The following is a 23,459-nucleotide window of genomic DNA, read 5'->3' as shown; positions in this document are numbered from 1 at the left end:
TGGGTTAGGGCACCCTGTTTGTGCTCCCACATTTGCATTTTCTGCCCCACTGGGCCGGGGCGTCCGGAGGGGAGCCAGGGCCTTGCGTCCTGGCGCCCAACACCTGGGCGCCCACCGAAAGTTTGTTGAATGAAGGAATGAACAAACAAGCACAGAAGTGGTCCCTGATGACTTCACCACGACGCAGCGGGGCGGGACGAGTTAGGGGCGGGACCACGCTTGACCGACAGGCCCGCAGCCCACTGCGAGAGGACTGGGGCGGGCCGCCCCGCCCACCGGCCACTGGATAAGGCTGCAAGCCGGGCTGTGGGGCGCAGGCTGCTGGAGAAGGCGCACCTGCTGCAGGTACTCCCGGCCGCCCCGGGCCAGCGAGCGCGGGCACTGCGGCGCGGAGGATGCTGCGCGAGCGGACCGTGCGGCTGCAGTACGGGAGCCGCGTGGAGGCGGTGTACGTGCTGGGCACCTACCTCTGGACCGATGTCTACAGGTGAGCCGGCCCACCGTGGTGCCCGGGCGGAGATCTCGCGCCCAGAAATCCTGAGACGCGCGCATACTCGGGGACGTGGACTGCCTTTGTCCAGCCCGAGTTGTCCCTAATCCCTAGGCCTCCGCACCCAGAAATCCTAAGAACCTCATCCGGAAACCTGACAACCCCCGAACTTTGTGTCCACCTTCCTGAAACCCTGAGACTCTCCCAGACGCCCTAACACAGGCTCAGCCCCACCTCCCTCACGACCCCTTTCGCAGACCCTCCTTTTCACCAGTGATCCTCCGTCTGGCCCTCTCCAGTTCTTCTCCCGGGGGGCTTCACACCCCTTCAGCTTCCCCGCCGTCCGTTCCCCTTTCACTTCCCCTCCGCACATCACTTCCCCTCCGACCCACCTCAACCCAGCCCCTCTCCTGCTTCCCACTCCCAGTTCAGCGGAGCTGCCCCGGAGACTTGCCCGGGACTGGGGCAGGACCCAAAGGGAGCTGCCCTGAGGCTGAATCTGGCCCTGGAGGTTACTCAGGCTCCGATTTCGCCCTGTGGGGGCTGCTAGAAGTTGCTTGTCCCCAGGCACTGGCCCTGAGCTCCGTGTCCCCAGATGCCTTCCCCTGAGTTCATTCTGAGACCGCACAGGGACCATATTCCACCCAGCTGACAACAGGGACTTGGGGTGTATAGTGGGGTACTTTGTTGGAAAAGGATCCTGATTCCGAATTCTGCTCCCTCCCCTTCTCTCTGTCCAAGAACTTGGTTGAGTGCGGGATGTCTGAGACAGCTGAAGATAGGGCCGGGCCTTACCACTCCCCCCACATCCCAGTAAGCAGCCAAGTGCAATGATCTGTCTCCCTGAGTACATGGGACAGGGCCTTGGAAAGGTGTGGCTGGTGTGAATGAAGGGCTGGGGTTATGCTGGGGTTTGATCTGCCCCCTCTATTCCAAGTATTTAAAATGCTCCCCATTGCTAGGGTCAGTGCTGGGGGCAGGGGGCATGCAGGACTCTGAGGTGGGACCCTGTGCTGACACCGGGTGGGTCCCCTATCCTCTCTCTGCCTCAAGCTGAACTCACACAGAGGCACTATCGTGGTTTATAGCTCCCAAATCATCCTGACACTTGGAGCACCCTGCCTCTCCCAGGCCCCCCCGAACCCATCATGTGTCTCCCCACACAGCCCTGACAGCCCTCCCACCTGCCCAACCAGTCTCCTGCCACCTCTGCAGAGGCACTGGCCACGCTGATACCACCAAGCCCCGGGATCAGGGACCCACCCCATGCCTCTGCCCCTGGCCTCAACCTCTGCCTCCCCCTGGGCCTGGGCTTCAGTTGTCCCCCATATAAACCTCAGAGGTGGACTGGGTGGTCTCTGAGGACAAGAACACAGCAGTGGAGGGTGGTACAGGCACCGGTGGGCTGGAAGAGCTCCCCTACCTTCCCCACCCCCAGCCCTGAACTGGCGCCGCTAAGGAGTGGGCATGGAGCCAGAGTGCTCAGGTCTCTAAGCCTCAGCTGTCACCATACCCACCTGTTTATTTGCTGGGGCATGGTTGGTGCAACATGAAAGACTGGCATGATCCTCCCAGTCGGGGGTGGGGAGCAAAGGAGGGTTCCTGCTCAGGCCCCCTGCCATCGCTCTATCCTGGCAAAGAGAGGGCCAGCTGGGGTAGGGGCAGGGAGTGGGGCAGATGTGGACTCAGCCTCCCTCTAGCAGGGGGCAGCAGTGCGACGATTCCCCTTGTCCTGTCTCAATGACCACAAAGACCCTCACCCCACCAGCACTTAAGATTCTCTGCCACCATAGAGAGGGGCAGTGCGCAGTACTGTCCAGAAAAGTCCAGTGTGAACCACAATAAAACCACAATTGCATTTTAAATCTTCTAGTAGTCCACATCTTTTTAAAAGTTAAAACAACAGGCATAATTTTAATAATATATTTTATTTAACCCAATATTTTAAAATATTATCATTTCAACATGCAATCAATATACAAATTATTAAGGAAATGGTTTACCTTCTTTTTTTCATGCTAAGTCTTTGTAATCCAGTGCACATTCTACACTTCAACACATCTCAGCGTAGACTGAGTGCGTCTCAGGTGCTTGCTGGCCACTGTGCTGGCAGCCACTGTCCTGGACAGCACAGGTCTAGCGCAGAGCTTCTCAATCTCAGCACTATTGCATTTTGGGCTTGATGTTTCTTTATTGTAGCGGGGTGTTTAGTGGCATCCCTGACCTCTGTCCCCTAGATGCCAGTAGCAACCCCCAAATTGTGACAACCAAAAATGTCTCCAGACAGTGCCAGCAGTCCCCTGGCAGGGGGGCAAAGTCATAGCCAGTTGAGGACTCACTGATCCAGTGGAAGGAAGCCTCTTCCAGGACTAAGGAGCTTGAGTTGCTATTGCTATTGTGACTCGAATTACCTGTAGTAATGAGAGCAACTGTCAGTATTGATAACAGGAGGAGGTATTAGTGGGCACTTAGGAGCTGAACCCACCGCCTCCTTTCTTCCTCACCATAGACCCTGGAGGGTTCATTGATCATCCCATTTTACAGATGAGGAAGGTAAGGTGCAGAGAGACGGAGCCATTTGTCCAGTGTCACACAGGACTCAGGTCCAGGTCTGTTTGACTCAGGACTCATGCTCTTATCTCCTGCTCTGTCCTATGTGACCCTAAAACCAGCAGGTTGAACTGGACGGCCCTCTCAACTTGTGTCTCTTCCACCCTGGCCACGAGCCCACTGTCCCCATAGACTTCACCAACTCCCATTTGACCTTCCACTCTTCCCTGAGTCCTTTGCTGCCCAGATATAGGTCCTGGCTCAAGACCCCAAGTGATGCCCCCAGAGCCTCCAAGTAGACCCCAAGGAACAAGGCCTGGGGCTGCTGGGCCCAGTTAATTAGGGAGTGGCATCCTGACCCTCACTCCTGAGTCACAAAGGTGAGTGAACCGGCCTCAGCACCCACTCCCCTTCCCAGGGGCTCTGGGCTCCCTTTCCTGTGATGCTGGCACAGCCTGTTCCCCTCCAGACACACAGCAGGGGCCTCCCCGGCCCCATTTCTCAATAGACCTTGTGGTCCTGGCAGGCACTGCCCTACCAGCTTCCATCCATAGGCTGTGCGACCTTGAGTAAATCACTTCACTTCTCTGAGCCTCCACTGACCCAAATAAGGGTCGATCAGAGAACAGGAGGAGCGATTTTGTGTTCAATAGAAGTTGTACATTCAGGGTCACAGTGATGAACAATCGACCTCTTTGCTGCCCCAGGAGGGGTCATCCAGGTCACCAAGGGCAGGGGTGCTCTGGGCCACCCATGCTCTCCCAGCAAAACTGGCCCCCCTGGGGACGGATGCCTTGACCTAGCCTCATTCTGACTGCTAGTCTCCAGCAAGCAATGAGTAGATACACAGAAAGAAGGAAGTAGGGTGTTTCTTAGAAATTGTACTTTGTGATTGTTGTTAGAGATACTCACTGTTTTCTTCTGCTATTCCCAAATGTACTCATCTTAGTCTTGGCACAGGTACACCTGGCCCACACAATCTCCTCCAGTGGCCCCTTTAGCCGAAAGCCACTTCTTCAGGGGGGCTAGCCTGGGTCCCCATCTGATTCGGGCTTGATGTTGGAGAGAGAGCACAGAGGGAGTCCCTAGGTTGGTTCCACCCTGGCCACCCACCTCTTGTGAGCCCTGGAGGCATGGACACCCCCAGAGTCTGGAAGGATAGAGAGGGGGCAGCCTCGGAGTAAAGTAGGTAGCAGGGTAGTCACCCTCTGCCCACAAGCTGGGCCTTGGGAATGGCTTCTTCTGTCCCTCCCTCAGCTTATGCCTCTGTCAGTGAGAGTTCTCAAGAAGGCAAGGCTCTTCTTTTCCTCCCTGGTGGACAGGGGCCAGGATCCAGATCCTGAGGTCTGCAGGAGCTTCAGGACACTAGAATGATGTTAACATTGTCCCTTTGCCTGTGCAGAGCAGTCTCCTGGTTCCAGCTGCGTCTGTGAGGTGGAGGTGGGAGGAATCCCTTCCCTGGGATTCCCCAAGGCAGAGGCTGACCAGCCATTGTCCCAGCAGAAGATAGAAAGAAGATAAATGTCAGCTAGTAATATCAAGTAAATACTAATAATTTGCCCATAACTCGCTGGCAGAAGATAGGAAGAAGGTATCAGGCAGGCACTCCTAGACAATTTGGCACAGACTCACTCCCAGACTTTCTGTCTCTTGCTTGGTGTGAGGGCTACAGACGTATTTGTTTTTTTGTTTTGTTTTGTTTTTTGAGACGGAGTCTCGTTCTGTCACCCAGGCTGGAGTGCAGTGGCGCGATCTCAACTCACTGCAAGCTCCGCCTCCCAGGTTCACGCCATTCTCCTGCCTCAGCCTCCGAGTAGCTGGGACTACAGGCGCCCACCACCACGCCTGGCTAATTTTTTTGTATTTTTAGTAGAGACGGGGTTTCACCATGTTAGCCAGGATGGTCTCGATCTCCTGACCTCGTGATCCACCCGCCTCAACTTCCCAAAGTGCTGGGATTACAGGGTATTTGCTTTTTTAAAAAGTGTCATTAAGACAAAGGCCAGGAGGGTCTGAGATCCAGTTTGCCGTGATGGGGACCTGGGGTGCTATGGGCTCCCCTCCCCATAGTGTGCCAGGCCCCACCTCACTGATCTCCTCTCCTGGCAGTTCCTCAGCACACACTCCATTCTGGCCACACTGGTTTTGTAGATGCTGTTAGCCCGTGGCTGCGCCAAGCTCGTTCCCACCTCAGAGCCTTTGCAGTTGCTGTTCCCTCTGCCTGGAACACCATCCACCAGATCCCCACAAGCCTGACTTTCATCAGTCAAGTCTCAGCTCCAATGTCACCTCCTTCAGGCAGCTTTCCTTGACTACCCCATATGGTGCCCTACCCTGAGTCCCGAGAACTTCTATCTCATCACATTTTTTTCTTTGCACAACTTCTCATTGTTTCTTAATATTACTAGTTTACATTTATTGAACACTTATTTTGTGCCCAGGCAACCTTCTCAGCACTTTGCATGCTCATCTCACGGGCATTTAATAATTTACATATTTAAACCTTGCAATAACTTTATGAGTTAGGTACGATTATTGCCCCCTTTTCGCAGCTGGGGAAACTGAAGGAAGGAATATTTGTCCAGGATGGCACAGCTGGTAAACTGTGGGGTGCAGAGCCCAGGCCCCTGCTTGCTCTCCTGGGCTGTCCTCCTGGCACTTGTGTTTCAGATGTACCTCCTCCTTGTTTGTGATCCTCCCTGGAGTCAATGAAGGGCTCCCTGGATGGATGGATCGATGAATGAATGAATGAATGAATGAATGAGTGAGGCCTGTGATCCTGTGGACTGGCCTGTCATGGGGCTGAGCTCCCCACCCCCAGCCTCAAGGGACAGGCACCGTTGGACGGGCCTGTGGAAGGTCAAGGGCACGTGGCCAAGCTTGGCCCGAGCAGCACTTGTTCCTGAGAGAATGACGGTGGGAGGAATTCAGGCCAGGTCAGGTGGCCCATAAATTAGAACAGCACCCAGAGCCCTCAACCCCAAACGGGAGGCCTTGCCAGGCGTTGCTCCAGGGCTCTGGTTTCAGACTAGTTCCCTGGGGTTGGGAGTGTTCTAAGGAGGACCAGGCCCGCAGTCCCTGCATAGCTGGGGTCCCTGAGACCTTCCCTCATTGGCTGCAGGGCCCTGAGTTGGGATGGGAGCACAGTGGCAGGGGCTCACCCCAGTGCCCACCCCTAGCTGGCCAGATACACCCGCTACACTTTGGAGGAGGCAGTTTTTGAAGGCGGCTCTCTCCTGCCCAGCCACGCCAGACCTTGCACCCAGGGGCTTTGATGGGCCCAGGCCTGCTTCTCTATGTCATTTACCCAAGAACCCAGGACAGGAAGCCAGTCTGTGGTGTCCTTTCTCTGAGTCTCAGACTCCCACCTGTGAAATAAGTAAGGGGCTCTCATTTGGACCTCTTCAGAGCCAGGCCTGACCCTCCCCTCTGCCCCACACCAGACACACCTACCTGGCGGACCTCAGGGAAGTCTCCAGACTTTGAATTCTCTTCCAGGGAGGGGGCAGCCAGGCCCAGGTCTCAGAGAGCTTGAGTTCTCCTCACACTTGGCCATGAATGTCCCTGAGACTTGAAGTGGGTGCTTGCCCTCTACGGGCCTCAGTGTGTTCATCTGTAAAATGGGCCTCATGGGGTTATCGAAAGAATGGACTGAGGTCATGTGGGCCATGGGCTTGGTACAATGCCTGAGACATAATGAATACTCAGTTCCCTGTTGGTCTAGTGGTTAGAAAAATAATAATCATAATAGCAAATACTCAGTAAGTTGTTACGTATTAGTATTGAGTTTCTTTTGAAAACAAATAATAATGAGACCTGATCCCTGTCCTCAAAGAGTTCATGGCACTTACGGGAAAGAAATGTTGAACCACATTTATTAAGTGTTGTTTGAGACACCAATAAATGGAGGGAGAGATATATTCTGGCTGATGAGATCAGGGACGACTTCCTGGAAGAGGTGGCAACTGAGCTGGGTCTTGAAGGATGGACTGGGATTCAGAGTGAGACCAAGAACATGCTACTCAGGGCCAGAGATAACTGGCAGGAAAGTTGGGGCGCACAGAAGGGGCACAGCTTCAGTGGCCTGGAGTATAAGGCTGGAGGGTTGATGAGCTCTAACCGAGCTTTGAATGCATTGTTCAGGCATTGGACTTTGTTCTGTAAGTAGCAGGGAGTCATTGAAGGTTTCTGAGGAGAGGAGCAGCTATAGATCAGATTGTTTCTTCCCTAATGAGAGGCCTGGGACGGCTGGATGCACCAGGTGGTGAGGAAAGCTGGCTGAAGGCAGATGTCATGGTTTGCCTCCACTGATCCCTGTTCAAGGCAGCTGCTCACCCACAGGGCTGCAGCCATCACCAAGCCGAGCACCAGGTGTGAGGTCTGGACTGAGGTCATTCTCCCCCAGGTCCTTGCCTGCCTCTTGCTCGCCATGGGGTTGCATGCCAGGCTGGCACCCACAACTCCCCCGCTCCCAGACTCCTCTAAAGCCCCAATAGCAGGATGTCACACCCAGGCTGCCAGGAGCTGGGGTCACTCTGGGGATGAGCCCCAGCTGGTGTTAATGAGGCCCAGGCCAGGCGGGCAAGCTACGAGAGCCAGATGCCAGCCAGCGAGGAGCAGGCGTTTCATGCCCTCAGGTCTGGGGCTGGTGAGCCACCCCAGCCCAGCAAGGCCAAGCCAGTGACCCTCCCCACTGACTGAGCCAAGACCAGAGAGGACCCATGGCTCCTAGAGACCACGAGGCATTGTGGGGCTGGGCAGATGTCCTTCGTTTGGCACCAACCAAGTGACCATTTCTGTCTATTTCCACTGCCACTATCATTGCTCGCGTGGGCAGCTGCAGCCATCCCCTCCCCCACTTCCTCTGTTGCTCTCCTGAAATCCATCCCCCACCCTGCCTCCTGGGTGACCCTGCACCCTGGATGATCTATCTACAGTGCAAAACTGATCATGCCACCCCTGCTTAGAAGCCTTCAGTGACTTCTCTCTACAATCAGAGGAAAGCCAGCTCCTCACTGTTATCTAAAACCCCTGCTCCCACCACTCTCCCTCCCCCTTGCTCACAAAGTCCAGACACACTTCCCTCTTTCCAGCTTCTCGAACATGCAGGACTAACCTCCACCTTGGGCCATCAAGCAAGCTGTCCTGTTGCTTGGAAATCTGTGCTCCTCTTCCTCTCCTCTTTTGTCCAACTCAGTGGTTTTCAAACTGTGGTCTCTGGACCAGCAGCATCAACATCACCTGGGAGCTTGTTAGAAATGCAGTTGCTCAGGTCCCACTCCATAGCTGATAGATCAGAAACTCAGGGGCTGGGCCCATTCACCTATATTTTAGCAGGCCCTGTAGGTAGTGGTAATGCACACTCAAATTTAAGAATCTCTGGTTTAATTCTTCTTCTTTTTTTTTTTTTTACAGTCAGCACTGCAATGGTGTCATTAATTCCCGCCTGTCCTTTACAGTATAAAGTTCAGACCTTAGTTCAAATGCCACTTTCTCAGGGAATCACTCTTTGAACCCCAGACTGGGGGCTCGTGGCACCCTCTCCTTCTCCTTTATAGCAATTATCACAGCTGTAATCATGTAATCCATTGAAAGTCTGTCTTTTTTGGACAGGCACGGTGGCTCACACCTGTAATCCCAGCACTTTGGGAGGCTGAGGCAGGCAGATCACTTGAAGTCAGGAGTTCCAAACCAGCCTGGACAACATGGTGAAACCCCGTCTCTACTAAAAAATACAAAAATTAGCCAGGCATCGTGGTGGCATGTGCCTGTAATCCCAGCTACTCAGGAGGTTGAGGCAGGAGAATCGCTTGAACCTGGGAGGCGGAGATTGCAGTGAGCCGAGATCGTGCCACTGCACTCCAGCCTGGGCAACAGAGCAAGACTCCGTCTCAAACAAAAAAAAGGTCTGTCTTTTCCATGGGCCCAGGGAATGTGTTCACTTTTTCACCAGTCTACCCCCCAATGCCTAGAACTGTGCCTGGCACATTGTAAGTGTTCAGTAAATGCATGTTGAGTGACTGAATGACCATATAAGTATGCCTTCCTCCTCCAGCCCTCTGTCAGCAAACATTTACACTTAAGGTGTGCCCATACTAGGCCAGGTGCTGAAACAAACAAACAAACAAGAAGATACAATCCCTACCTTCAAGGAGTGAACTGCCTAAAGGGCCAGTAACTGTGGGGGCAAATGGATTGAGTTAGGTCTTCAAGGAGAGATGGACATTTGCCAGGCAGAGAAGTCAGGGGAAAGTCTTGCTGGTAAAAGGAACGACTTATATGTCAAAATGCACAGTGAGATGGAACAATGCAGGGAGTTGAAGTGGTGGAAGGAACCGCAGAAAGTGAAACCAGAGTGTCAAGCTGAGTTGCAATGGCCGAATGCCCCTAGTTCAACGTGAGGATGAAGAGTTTGGATATTCTTGTATGGGTAGGCACTGAGGAGCCAGTGAATATTTTCAAGAAAGTAAATGACCTGATTTCTGTTTTTTTTTAAATCACTTGGGTAATACAGTTTGCAAAGCCAAGAAGGGCAGGTGCATTCATTCATGTATTGCCAAAGACTACATTGAGTGTAACCATGTCCTGGGTTCTGGGATTCCTTGGTAGGCAGAAGAGACCTGGCCACAGGGATTGGCAGCCTGTCCCTCCATCCATGCTCTCCTTAGCCTCTCTCTAATAAGCAAGAAGGTCATAACCACCCCCAAGCCCCCTCCCTTTCCCTCAATACTGTCCTGGGCCCCTCCCTGCAGCCTCCAGGGACAATCCTGGTGCCTGAAGCCCCTGGCTCTCGGGTTTCTGCTTTCTGCGAGAGGGATTCCAAAGGGTTCTTCCTGGGCAGGAAGGCAGCCAACAGGATCTGCAGGGGCACAATGGGCCCCTTTGTTGCTTTGCCCAGAGCCACTCCAAGAATAGCTGTTTGCTCAGCTCAGAACAGGGCTGGTGCTGGGGCATAAGAGGGTGTGGGGCCCTGGAGCTGCAATGTGGGCTGGGCGTTAACCCTCTGGAGCCTCTGAGGCCTCCTTTGGTTTCTCACTGGTCCAGAGGAATGAAGGCAGGCAGGAAGCATCACTTATAGTAACTGAGTCAGGGTCCTAAGAGATCATCTTGGAAAACATTTTTTCCTAAATAGAATTGTGTGCAGAAGCTCAATATATAAAACCAGATGAAATAATAGTGGCTCTGGATCAGGTGTGGTGGCTCACTCCTGTAATCCCAGCACGTTGGGAGGCCAAGGCAAACGGATCATTTGAGGTCAGAAGTTCAAGACCAGACAGGCCAACATAGTGAAACCCCATCTCTACTAAAAATGCGAAAATTAGCCAGGCATGGTGGTGCATGCCTGTAGTCCCAACTACTTGGGAGGCTGAGGCAGGAGAATCACTTGAACCTAGGAGGCGGAGGTTGCAGTGAGCCAAGATAGCACCGCTGCACTCCAGCCTGAGTGACAGAGCAAGATTCTGTCTCAGTTTAAGAAAATAAATAAATAAATAAATAATAGTAGTAGTGGCTCTGGTTAAGGCAGGGAGGTGAGTGGCAGGAATCCAGCAGAGATATCCCAAGCTTTCTCTTTTTTTTCTTTTTTTTTCAGACAGAGTCTCGCTCTGTCACCCAGGCTGGAGTGCAGTGGCATAATCTCAACTCACTGCAACCTTCACCTCCCAGATTCAAGTGATTCTCCTGCCTCAGCCTCCCGAGTAGCTGGGACTACAGGCACACGCCACTACGCTCAGCTAATTTTTGTACTTTTTTTAGTAAAGATAGGGTTTTGCCATGTTGACCAGGCTGGTCTTGAACTCCTGACCTCAAGTGATCCACCCACCTCAGCCTCCAAAGTGCTGGGGTTACAGGTGTGAGCCACTGCGCCCAGCCATCCCCAGCTTTCTAGAGCCTTCTTCCTCACCCCTTTGCCCAGGGCCTCTCCTCTGCACTCTGGACTCAGCCGCCTCTGCTCGGGTTCCATCCTCTCACCTAACACTCAATGAAACTGAGAGAGGGAAAGTCCCTGGCCCAAGGCCACCCAGCACATTGATGGGCAAAGCTGAGACTTGCAGGAGAGGAATGCTTCCTAAACCTAAGGCCACAGTTTCCCCAACCTCTCATGGCTTTGGCCAAAATCATCTTCAACCTGTCGCACTATTAATACTTTTCTTTAACCCAACTCACATTTTTCTTAATAACTTTATTTTAAACAGAGATTTTGTAGCATTACCATAAATGGCAAGACTTTATCAGTCACCATAAAAAGACACTGTGTTTGATAAACACATAAGTCTTCTAGATTGTTCCTCCCTGTGCCACCTAAAGCATCCAGAGTGTGTATTCACACCTCTCCTTGGGAGCGGCTCACCTTCCATCCCACTCACCTCTGCCCCTTCCCTTGGGTGTATGATGGGCCAAGCCCTGTGCTAGACTCTGAAGAATGAGGATGGGAGAGGCCGGACTATACCCTCAGGGGACTTATAACCCAAAGGAGGGCAGGTACCACATGGCATCACCACTCAGCAAAACATGGCCCCAGTCCTAGAAGGAGTGAGAGGAGAACTATGGGCAGGAGGGTGGCAGTCCTCCTGAGGCGTAGGGACTAACAGATGAACACTCAGAATGTGCAGACCCCCTCAAGTCAGGAGCAAGACTGGACTCAAAACCAGGTCCTCTGCACATGCACCCTTAGTCCAGGGCTTTTGTCCAGACTCTGCACCCCTCTTAATGATGGATGTGGCCAGGCGCAGTGGCTCACGTCTGTAATCCCAACACTTTGGGAGGCCGAGGCAGGTGGAGTTCGAGACCAGCCTGGCCAACATGGTGAAACCCCAGCTCTACTAAAAATACAAAAATTAGCCAGGCGTGGTCGCAGGCACCTGTAATTCCAGCTACTCTGGAGGCTGAGGCAGGAGAATCACTTGAACCAAGGTGATGGAGGTTGCAATAAGCTGAGATCATGCCACTATACTCCAGCCTGGGTGACAGAGAGAGACTCCTCCTAAAAAAAAAAAAAAAAAAGATGGTGGATGCAGACAGGGGACTGCAGCAGGCCATGACCAAGAAGTGTCCAGTCTCACATCATCCCAGGACAGGCTGTGGAGTTTGGAAGGGGTCAGGACAAGAACCAGAATGACCTTGGGGTGTCTTCATTGAGCTCCTCTCCCAGCACTGGCCACAGGCTGCCGAGTCCTTCCCCACCCTCCTGCCAGAGCCCAAGACCAGTAGTCTTTGCCCGTAGCCCCTGAAGTCTGTGGCCCAGGTCAGAGAGACGCTGCCCGGCAGCCTCTACAGATTCATGCTCACGGCCTTGGCCAGCCCAGGGCTCTGAACAGTGGTCCACAGTGCTGATTGTCTGGACTAGTGGTTCTCAAGGTGTGGTACTGGGATCAGCAGCATCAACAGTTCCTGGAAGCAAGTTAGAAATGCAGATTCTGGGGCTCCACGCCAGACCTCCGGAATCGGATGCTCTGAGATGGGGCCCCACAGTCTGTGTTGTGACAAGACCTCCAGGTGCCGCCGCCCCAGCCGCTGCTGCTGCGCTTTGACAGCCACTGGCCTGCACCTGTCATTCAACCCTGGCCACTGTTTCTGTCTTCAGCTGCCCCAGCACCCTCAGCCTCCGCCATGCCGGCCAGCCTCTCCAGAGATGGGATCCACAGATATGCAGCCTTCAAAGAAAAACACCCTATAGATTTAAACAGCACCCTCATGATTCTGATGCCTGCCGCAGTTGAGAACTCCTGGAGCTCAAAAGCGCCAGGCCCCCAAAATAGCAGCTGTGCCTTTGAGACAGGCTTACACCTATGCGTTAGTCACAAATCCCACGAGAATCCCACCTAAGTCCCTCTAAGCCCTCTTGGGCCTTCAGACCAGTGGCTGGATTTAGCAAAGCTGCCATCCCTAGGCACCTTCCTCCCTTAGTCCCCTGTCCTTCCTGTCACCTCTCCTTAAGCCAACAACAAAACACCATGGACAGGGTGGCTTAAAAACAAATTCATCTTCTCACAGTTCTGGAGGCTGGAAGTCCAAGATCAGGGTGGCAGCATGGTCGGGTTCTGGTGACGGCTTTCTTCCTGGCCTGCAAATAGCCACCCTGTCACTGTGTCCTCACATGATCTTTCATCAGTCCATGGAGAGAGAGCTCTATCTACCTATCCCTCCCTCTCTTGCTGCTCCTCCTCTTCCTCTCTCATCTTTCTTCTCCTATTTGATTAGAAGCCTGCCCTTGGCCAGAGTGGCTCACGCCTGTAATCCCAGCACTTTGGGAGGCTGAGGCGGGTGGATCACCTGAGGTCAGGAGTTCGAGGCCAGCCTGGCCAACATGGCGAAACCCCATCTCTACTAAAAATACAAAAATTAGTTGGGTGTGGTGGTGTGCACCTGTAATCCCAGCTACTCAGAAGGCTGAGGTAGGAGAACCACTTGAACCCGGGAGGCAGAGGTTGCAATGAGCTGAGATTGTGCCACTGCACTCCAGCCTGGGTGACAGAGTGAGACTTCATCTCAAAGAAAAGAAAAAGAAAAGGAAGCCTGCCCTTATGACCTCATCTAACCTTAATCACCTCCATTACCTCCTAAAAGCTCCATCTCCAAATACCATGACACTGAGGGTGAAGGCTTCAACATGCTAATTTGGGGAGACACATTCAGTTCACAGCAGCCAGATCACACCAATTTGTTCTCCTGGTCAGAATTCAAGAATTCTGAAAGTATTTCCTTTGCAGTGGAAAACGACTTTTGAACCCCAAGAAATGATTCAGAAGGTGGGGGATGTCAGGCACCAAGAAAGCTGTGGCAGGAAGGAAGGGATCTTTGTAACGAGAGACACCCCACCTCTGCCCTGTTAGGACCCAGGCTCTGGGCTCCATCCCTGTGAGGACTCAGCACTTTACTCAGCGACCCTGAGCAGGGAGACAGGGTTCCAGGCCCAGCTCTGCTAGTGGAGCAAATTCATTCCTGCCTGGGCCTCCATCTTCCACCTTCGCAGGACCCTGTGGCTCCCAAAATTGGCCGCCCATCAGAGGCACTGGGAAGCTTGTTAAGAATTCAGATCCCCAGGCCCCACCCTCGAACATTCAGACTCGGGAGGTGCAAGATTGGCCCAAGAGATTTCATGTTCAACACATGTCCTCTTCACAACCAGGTGACTGCAATGCAGCCGGATCCTTTGGGGTCTCCCAGATCAGATTGCCTAGGGGGACCTTTGCAGCCTTGCCCCTCCAGAAGTCTTCTTTTTTGAAAAAAGAGCCGGGCACGGTGGCTTACACCTGTAATCCCAGCACTTTGGGAGGCCAAGGCGGGCGGATCACCTGAGGTCGGGAGTTCAAGACCAGCTTGACCAACATGGAGAAACCCTGTCTCTACTAAAAACACAAAATTAGCCAGGTGTGGTGGTGCATGCCCGTAATCCCAGCTACTCGGAAGGCTGAGGCAGGAGAATCACTTGAACCCGGGAGGCAGAGGTTGTGGTGAGCCGAGATCATGCCATTGCACTCCAATCAGGGAAACAAGAGTAAAACTCTGCCTTACAAAAAAAAAAAAGAAGAAGAAGAAAGAAGAGACATGGTCTCGCTCTGTTGCTCAGGCTGGAGTGCAGTGGCACAGTCATAGCTCGCTGCAGCCTCAACCTCCCAGACTTAAGCAATTCTCCTACCTTAGTCTCCTAAGTAGTTGGGACCACAGGCGTGTACCAGCATGCCCAGCTAATTTTTAAATTTATGTAGAGACAAGATCTCACTATGTTGTCCAGGCTGGTCTCAAACTCCTGGGCTCAAGTGATTCTCCGGCTTTGACCTCCCAAAGTGCTGGAAGCAGGAATCTCCTCTTGAAGCCCCCCCATCTCACCTGCCCCAGGGCTCCCCCTAACCCTCTCTCATCTCTCCCCACAGCGCGGCCCCAGCCGGGGCCCAAACCTTCAGCCTGAAGCACTCGGAACGCGTGCGGGTAGAGGTGGTGCGCAATGGGGAGGCTGAGGAGGTGGCCACCAATGGCAAGCAGCGCTGGCTTCTCTCACCCAGCACCACCCTGCGGGTCACCATGAGCCAGGCGAGCACCGAGGCCAGCAGTGACAAGGTACCACGGAGGGAAGTCCAGCCTCCGCGGGCCCGGGGCCATGCCGGGATAGAGGCAGGCTGGACCAGCCCTGTCCCATAGAAACCGCATGTGGGCCATGTGTCATTTTCAGTTCTGCAGTAACCACATTGAAAAGGCAAAAAGAAACAGGTGACATTAATTGTCTTAATATATATTACTTAATCCCATCTATCAAAATATTATCATTTTGACATGCCATCTATATAAAAAATATTAACAAAATTGTTGTCTTTTGTTTGTTTGTTTTTTTGAGACGGAGTCTCCCTCTGTCACCCAGGCTGGAATGCAGTGACACGATCTTGGCTCACTGCAAGCTCCGCCTCCCAGGTTCACACCATTCTCCTGCCTCAGCCTCCCGAGTAGCTGGGACTACAGGTGCCCTCCACCATGCCCAGCTAATTTTTTTTTTTTTTTTGTATTTTTAGTAGAGACGGGGTTTTCACTGTGTTAGCCAGGATAGTGTAAATCTCCTGACCTTGTGATCCACCCGCCTTGGTCTCCCAAAGTGCTGGGATTACAGGTGTGAGCCACTGTGCTCGCCTGTTCGTTTGTTTTTAAGAGACAGGATCTCACTCTGATGCCCAGGCTGGAGTGCAGTGGTGCGATCATAGCTCACTGCAACCTCAAGCTACTGGGCTCAAGCGGTCCTTCCACCTCAGCCTCCCAAGTAGCTGGGACTCCAGGCACCTGCCATCATACCCAGCTAATTTTTTTTTTTTTTTTTTTTTTTTTTTTTTTTTTTTTTGTGGAAATGAGTTCTTACTATATTGCCCAGGCTGGTAGTTTGTATTCTAGGAGGCTGGGACTCCAGGCACCTGCCATCATGCCCAGCTAACTTTTTTTTTTTTTTTTTGGAGAGACAGGTCTTACTGTATTGCCCAGGCTGGTAGTTCATATTCCTTTTCCATACCAAATTTAAAATTAGTGTGAGTTTTACACCTTATAACACATCTCCATTCAGAACAGCCGCATTCTCAGTGCTTGGTAGTCATGTGGATGTTGTGAGGTTAGACCATGGAACGATGGTTTCATAAAGGATGAAAATTATAGACAGCTGAGTGATAGAAAGTTTAGGGGCTCAGAACCACAGAATCGCTGGAGCTTACAGTCACAAGTGTCCTTGGTCTGTCTGTAAAATGGGGTGCTGAGCGTCCATGGATGATTTGTCCAAGTGGTGAGGCTGAGACCAGAACTGTGTCCTTGCTGGGTTCTGTAATTATGAACTTTACCATGTGCCCCATCACAGTGATGGCACTGAACATGGTCCAAAGAAAATAGCCTCAGCCCTGTCCCCTCAGTGAGCACTAGGCATGCAACATAGCAGATATGGACCCCACCCCCCAGGCAGCAGAATGCACACAGTGGCACAGGAAGGCAGACGGCATCCTGACTGCACTCTCAGCCAGCAGGAGGGGAGTCCACAGTCTAGTTCAGTTACCTGAGGGAAGCTGCCCACCAACCCAGGAGTGCTTCCTGGAGGAGAGGGTTCTAATGCTTGGAGGGGATTGGCTTGACAGGCTGTGAGCTGTGAGGGACAGCAGTTGCTTCAGGTTTTCCTGCTTGTGATCTGTGATCTCTGCTCTCTTTTCTCTCTATCCCAATGTGCTTCCTCCCCATCAAGGTCACTGTCAACTACTACGATGAGGAAGGCAGCATTCCCATTGACCAGGCGGGGCTCTTCCTCACGGCCATTGGTGAGTTAGCGTGGCTGCCGTCTCGGTGCCTTCATCTCCCAGGGCCTGGCACTGTTGTCCTTCTCTGGGGCACTTAGGCTGTTCTCAGTGCAGCTGACCTGGTACTCAGAGCTTCTTCTGAATGGCACAGTCCTGGGGAGGGATGTCACATGTGCCCTGCCCCGGCCCTTCCATACTGGGGTGGGGACTTATCTGCAGGAAGAGGCACTCCCTGATTCATTAGTAATTCCCCCCAGTGTCAAGGCCCCCTTCCCAGGCTCTGTGGACCCTAAAAGAGAGAAAGGAACATGTTTCCCCCCCACCCCCACTTCTCCCCTGCAGCCTAGAGAAGAGCGTCCCTCTCATGGCAAGCGGAATGACCACGGTCTATAAAACTAGCAGCTGTTCTTGACAATCCCAGCTGCCCCCTGGTTCTCCCCAGATTCAGCCCTGAGGGTGCAGAGTCCTTTATTTGATCCACAGGATGGTGAGGCCCAGAGAGGTTAGGGAATTCATTCAACATCACACAGCAACTGGGCAGCAAGTTGAGTCCAGAACCCAGGATTATCCCTGTCTCAGGTTCTGTCCATGGCATCACACTGTCCTGTGCTGTGTGCCAGGCCTGCACACCAGGGAGGCGGAGCCTACCCTGGCTCTACAGGACACTGGACTGTGATCATCTGAACTTTCCATCACCCCACCCCCTGAAATTGAGGCATTACTTTTATGGTATTTTATTTCATTTTTTAATCATAGAATGTTAAAGCCAGGAGGACATTTCAGAGAGTCATTTTGTTCATGCAGCCTTGGTTTAACATTGACAGAGTTGCCACATGGCAGAGGAAGGGAACTACCGGTTATTGAGAGTCAACTGCATGCTGAGTGCTTTAAAAATAATGATGCGGCCTCCTTATTGCAGACCTACTCTGTGTCTAGAGCTGTGCTGGGCACTTTGATGAGGAGCAGGAGGGGGAGGATGATAAACACCTGATATTAATTGAGCACCTATGGTGTGCCAGGCTCCAGTACTCAATGTTTTACCATCACGATTTCAATCTCTTCTTCCAACTGTTTCAAGGATAGACATTATTATCATCCCCATTTTATAGACGAGAAAATCAAGGCTCAGAAAAGGTAAAACAAAGAAATACTTGCCTGCAGCCACATCTCCGGAAAATGGTTGGTGAGATGCCAAGTCATTCCAGTTATCCCACATTCTCAGGGGGATCTCAGAACCTCCCCAAAATACAACCAGCTCCCAAGCCAGCCCCTCCCTCTCTAGCCCTGTGCTCTCAGCTGCTGAAATAGGCTTAGCAGCATGGCCCTTCTCATTCTTGGCTAATTCCCAAATGGGCTTGGTTGCTGGTCCCCCTGTCCCTCTTTCTGCCCCAAGGAGGTGCCCAGCCCTGGGGTAGGGAACCTCGGGATGACCTTGGTGAGGGCGGCAGATGATAACCAAAGACTCCTGGGTTGTGCTGAGCCCTGGCACGTGTGTGAACCTTGCATGCACACAGCACACAGGCAGTCTCAGATGACAGTCCCTGAGGAAACCTAATCCCACTGAGACAGGGACACCTGAGGACAGAGGCAGGAAGGGCAGGGGCCTGACACCTGTCAAATGAGGGTGATCCCAGAAGACTGACTGCACCATTAACAAGACTTCCACCAAAGCAAGACAGCCTTAGGATAGATGGCAAAATAAGGGTCTATAAGGAGGCAGGACTGGACTTTTCCCGCTCACTAGAAGATGACAAAGCTGTGCTTAGAGGAAGCCCATTCAGAGTTGGCAGCATGGCTGAGTCCCAAAAGATGCCACATGTGCCCAGGACAAGTGACCGAGTTCATCCATCCGAGGTCAATTAATAATTATTTAACTGCCACAAGTTCTAGATATTCAGATTCCATGGGCCAATCAAATGTCCCCTCCCCTCACCCCCCAAAAATGAGAAGACTAACAACTTTGATGCTTGGCAAAAAAGAAAAAAACCATACATTAATAAAGCAATTTGAGGCCAGGCATGGTGGCTCACGCCTGTAATCCCAGCACTTTGGGACGCCAAGGTGGGCAGATCATGAAGTCAGGAGTTTGAGACCAGCCTGGCCAACCTGGCGAAACCACATCTCTACTAAAAATACAAAAATTAGCCGGGCGTGGTGCACATGCCAGCTACTCAGGAGGCTGAGGCAGAAGACTTGCTTGAACCCAAGAGGTGGAGGTTGCAGTGGGCCAAGATGGTGCCACTGCACTCCAGCCTGGGCGACAGAGCGAGATTCTGTCTCAAAAAAATAAAAAATAAAAAATAAAAAATTTTGCTATCAACTATCACCATCATTTTCACTCCTAAATAATAGGCAAGGCATAATCTCAGAATAAAAGACAGTCATGGCCGGGCGTGGTGGCTCATGCCTGTAATCCCAGCACTTTGGGAGGCCGAGGCGGGCGGATCACCTGAGGTCAGGGTTCAAGACCAGCCTGGCCAACATGGTGAAACCCTGTCTCTACTAAAAAACATAAAAACTAGCCAGGCGTGGTGGTGGACGCCTGTAATCCCAGCTACTCAGGAGGCTGAGACCGGAGAATTGCTTGAACCCAAGAGACAGGGGTTGCAGTGAGCCGACACAGTGCCACTGCACTCCAGCCTCAGCGACAGAGTGAGACTCTGTCTCAAAAACAAAACAAAACAAAACAAACAAACAAACAAACAAAAAAACAGAATAAAAGAGTCATTCAATTGCAAAAAGAAAACTTTATGAGAAACTAACCCCATTGAACTACTGTTTCCTGTTTCAACAGAGACCCTGGTGAAAATCTGGTTTCCCTTGGGAACCACTGTTATGTCTGTTCTTTCTAGGTCTTTTGTTGAGCATCTGCCCCAGGAGCCCTTGAGCCCCTCATCCTGAGTAATCAGTCACTCAGGGACAGTACCTCAGAGGCAAGGATACCCCCAATATCTCGAGATGCTGGGACTGTCCCCTAGGCACAAAAATATATCTGAATCTCTCTCACCCTGGTCCTATCCTGAGTCCACATTGAGCAGAAAGAGCCTTGGCTTCAGAGTAGACAGAAGTAAGCCTAAGATGTTTCTCTGCCCACCTCCAACCACCTTGTGACCTTGGACAAGTCACATCATCCCCCTGAGCCTTGGCTTCCTCATCTACAAAATGCGCTTCACAGAGCAGCCTTGCATGGCGTTTGCAAGGATTCAGTGGGATGCTGTGTGCTAAGGGCCCGGCACAGAGTGGGTGCTCAGTCAATGCTCTGCCTGCTTTTCTCCCTTGCTCTTGGGGTAGCCACATTTTCTCTCTGCCTGGGTGAAGTTAAAGAAACATATGGTCTGTCTGTCTTCCTCCTGGGATTTGGGAACAAATTCATGATTCCTTTGGCCAAATCAGGCTCTGGGTCTTGGTCCCAATCCTGCCAAGGACTTGCTGTGTGACCTTAAGAAGTAGCCACCCCCACTAGGACTCACTTTTTGCAAACTATAAAATGAGGAGTTTGAGCTAATTAATCCCTAAGGATCTTCAAGACTCTGGTTAGGGTTGATTTGCAAAGACTTCCTTTTTTTGGGAGGGATGGGGGAGAGGGAGAGGTGAGGTGTGGGGAGGGAGGAAGAATCTCACCCTATTTGAGGTCCTGGCAGTGGAAGGAGTACACACACGCGGGCCTCAAAAAATTGCAACATCAACCTGAGGGGCTTGATCCTGTGCCTTCTCGCCAGAGCCTGGGATACTTGCCTTGGTTGGCTGTGGGGGAGGGAGTCCTTCCTTTCCACAACTCCTCGGGCTGCTTAGTAAGGCAAGAAGGCCAGGCACCCTGCCACTCTCTGGCGACCCTCCAAAATGCCGGTGCCTCTCGGTCACAGCTGAGGTCTCAGTGTCTTCATTCTCAGGGCAGACTGCCTTGAACTCAATCCTAGTGACATTTCCCATCAATCTGCCCCACACCCAGGGGCCACCTGACGCCTTGGGGCTATTCTAGGGAGCTGAGGTGGGATCCAGAGCCTCTGGGAAATGTCGTCTGGAGCCCAGAGGCCCTGAAGCAGAGGTCCTCTCCCTCCTCCCCCTCGGGAAGGCAGAGCCATCCCAAGAGGCAATGCTCCGGGCAGGTCACATGAGCCCTGTTCTCTGCCCCTACCCACAGCATCCCCCCGGAATCTAGTTAAATCAGACACTGGGGGAAGCCTTACAGGGGTGAAGTCCTAGGGGCATGACTACGGGGTGGGAGGTCTCTGAGGGTGAAGGGGCCAGAAGGTCATTTCAGTGGATTATGGGGACAGGTCATGGGTCATGAGAGAGGAGTTATGCAGCCCTGTGAGAGGTTGGGAGGACGATGAGGGAGCCATACTGTGAAATGCCCACATTTCATAACAGGAAGGTAACAAACCTGTCTGAATTCAATAAATCAAGACATCACAATAAGTATGAGTATTTAGTATTAGGGAGGTTGCCTCAGGCAGCCAAGGAGAAGGGCTGGACAAGGAACCGCTGTCTTTCTTTAGAAAGTGTGTTACTGTTTTATTTGATTTTGTTTGCACTATGTCCAAATATTACATGAATAAAATGTTTACATTCAAGAATTCGTAATGAAATAAAGCAGTCTAGAGTGCACCATCATCTCTCTCCTAGCCCATGGCTCCACTGCTATAATGAACCCACCACAAGGAGTCCCAATGTAATGTCACCTTGCAGCCTAGAGACGAAGGTCACAGGGCTGCCAAGGTGGGGACGTGGGCACTTCCTCTGGGAATGACCTTCAAGGGAGCAAGTCTTGGGTCTTTGACTTTGGGCTGGGCTTTTGGAAACAGCTTGTGGGGAGGTCAGCCTGGGTTCCTTGCAGGGAACAGCAGAGAGAAGGCATCTGGAGCCTGAGGCCCTGCTGAGAGCCTGGCTCTGCTCTGGGAACTTCGGTGGTCACTTCCCTGCTGGAGGCCTGGGTTTCCTCATCTGCATTGTTAGCGGGTGGGGGTGATCACGCCTCCCCTGGGGTGGCCAAGAGAGCACGCCATGGAAAACGCTGTGCACCTGCAGAGCAGGATGCCCGCAAGGGAGAGATCGTTACCTTAAAACGGACAGAGTGGCTCCCTAAAGAGGCTGGACCTGCAGCTCCTTCCCAGGGAGGAGTTTCAGGAAGCTGAGTTCCCTGAAAGGCAGCATTCAGTGGGCGTGACCGGCTGGAAAGTTCACAAAGGTCCAGGAGCCAAAACCAATATTATTCCTGCCCCTGCACCCCAGCCTCTTTACCAGCCCCTGGTGGTACCGCCTTCCCTTCTTTCCCCTGGGGTCCTTATCCTGCACCGGCCTCCCGGCTTACCAGCCCGATTTGCTGACAAGTGACTTCTCTGAACCTGGGTTTGCTGCCCTGTGAAACGGGAGCAATGCTATTTATCTCATGGGACTGTGGACGCCTTGAGAGCAGGTGCTGTGCCTCCACTGCCCATTGCCTAGCACAGTTTCCGGAGCACAGTAGCTCCTCAGCAGTGAAATGTGGAGTGAATGCAATTGGAGGCAGGAGGTTACAAATTATGCCTTACAGCACCTAACTCACCACAGGGCTACAGAGGCTGGGACACAGATGGCTGCCTCTCCCAAGGGCCAGGCGCCCTTGCAGCCTCCTTCTAGACCGGAAAAGTCACATGCAGACCTAGGGTATGCAGGCTATAGGCAAAGGGAGGACCTGAAGGTGATCTCTGGACTCAATTGGGCTCGGTTGGCCCAGAGAAGGGTGACATCAGTGCGCTTCGTGTGCCAGGACCCTCCTTTCCATGCCCTCCAGGCAGAGGGTGTGCCTGCCAAGGGGACTAACCAGGAATGCATTCATTACCACCCAGCACCCACCAGGTCCAAGTCATGCTCAGCATGAGATGAGCCCACTCAGGCAGCTCTAGGGGCCTGGAACCTGCACACGTCACATGTGTGACACTCCCAACACCTTCCCAACCACATCCCTACTCGACCCTGTCCGTCTCCAACTCAAGGCAATTTCACCTCCCAAGGGACATTTGACAATATCCGGAGATATTTTTGACTGTCACGACTGGGAGGGATGTTACTGGCATCTGGTAGGTAGAAACCAGGTGTGCTGTTAAACATCCTCCAATGCACAGGCTGTACCCACACAAAGAATTATTTGGCTCAAAATGTCAGTAGTGCCTTCCATTGCAGTTAATGCACCTGCTGTAACCAGGAAGGGCCCCATGTTACAGGTGAGGAAACTGGGGCTCAGAGAGGTTGTCTAACCTGCCCAAAGTCACACAGCTTATAAGCAGAGAACCAGGGTCTAAACTCCACCTTGTCTGATGCCAAACCTTTTCATTTCCCTACAGTCTCCACAAAGCCTGTCTCCATGGCAGGCCTAGGGATGCTGAAGGTCCCTTCACTAAAAGAAGGGATAAGCGAGGGCCTGGCCCTGGATCCTCCATCTGGACTCACAGGTGCCCTCAGACCAAGAGGGGTTGGAGACAGCTTCCCACCCACAGTAAAACCCTCAGTCCTTGAAGGTGGGATCTAGGCCACTGGAAGTTCTTGGAGAGAAAGAGACATGCACACACAGGTGCACGTGTGCACACCTATGCGCATGCCCGGGTAGACTGAGAAAGGCAGTTTGGGAATGCTATGCCTGTAAGTTTTCAGAATATGAACTATGAATCAAACCAACTGCACCGTGTACC

General features: G+C 52.4%; 1 protein-coding gene across 1 annotated transcript in view; it reads left to right on the top strand.

Annotated features, from left to right (window-relative positions):
- The first annotated feature begins 298 nt into the window (after nt 1-298).
- The window catches only part of PADI2 (peptidyl arginine deiminase 2), a 53,762-nt gene continuing 30,601 nt past the window's right edge, over nt 299-23,459 (top strand). The window contains exons 1-3 of the mRNA XM_030912951.1: nt 299-487; nt 14,914-15,097; nt 16,740-16,812. Of these exons, the coding sequence (XP_030768811.1) occupies nt 396-487; nt 14,914-15,097; nt 16,740-16,812 (349 nt within the window). The 5' untranslated portion in view covers nt 299-395. The remainder of the gene's footprint in view (nt 488-14,913; nt 15,098-16,739; nt 16,813-23,459) is intronic.

Source organism: Rhinopithecus roxellana, chromosome 12 (assembly GCF_007565055.1).
Source record: "Rhinopithecus roxellana isolate Shanxi Qingling chromosome 12, ASM756505v1, whole genome shotgun sequence".
Lineage (NCBI taxonomy): Eukaryota > Metazoa > Chordata > Mammalia > Primates > Cercopithecidae > Rhinopithecus > Rhinopithecus roxellana.
Note: the sequence above shows the minus strand (reverse complement) of the source record. Positions and strands in the feature narration are given on the sequence as shown.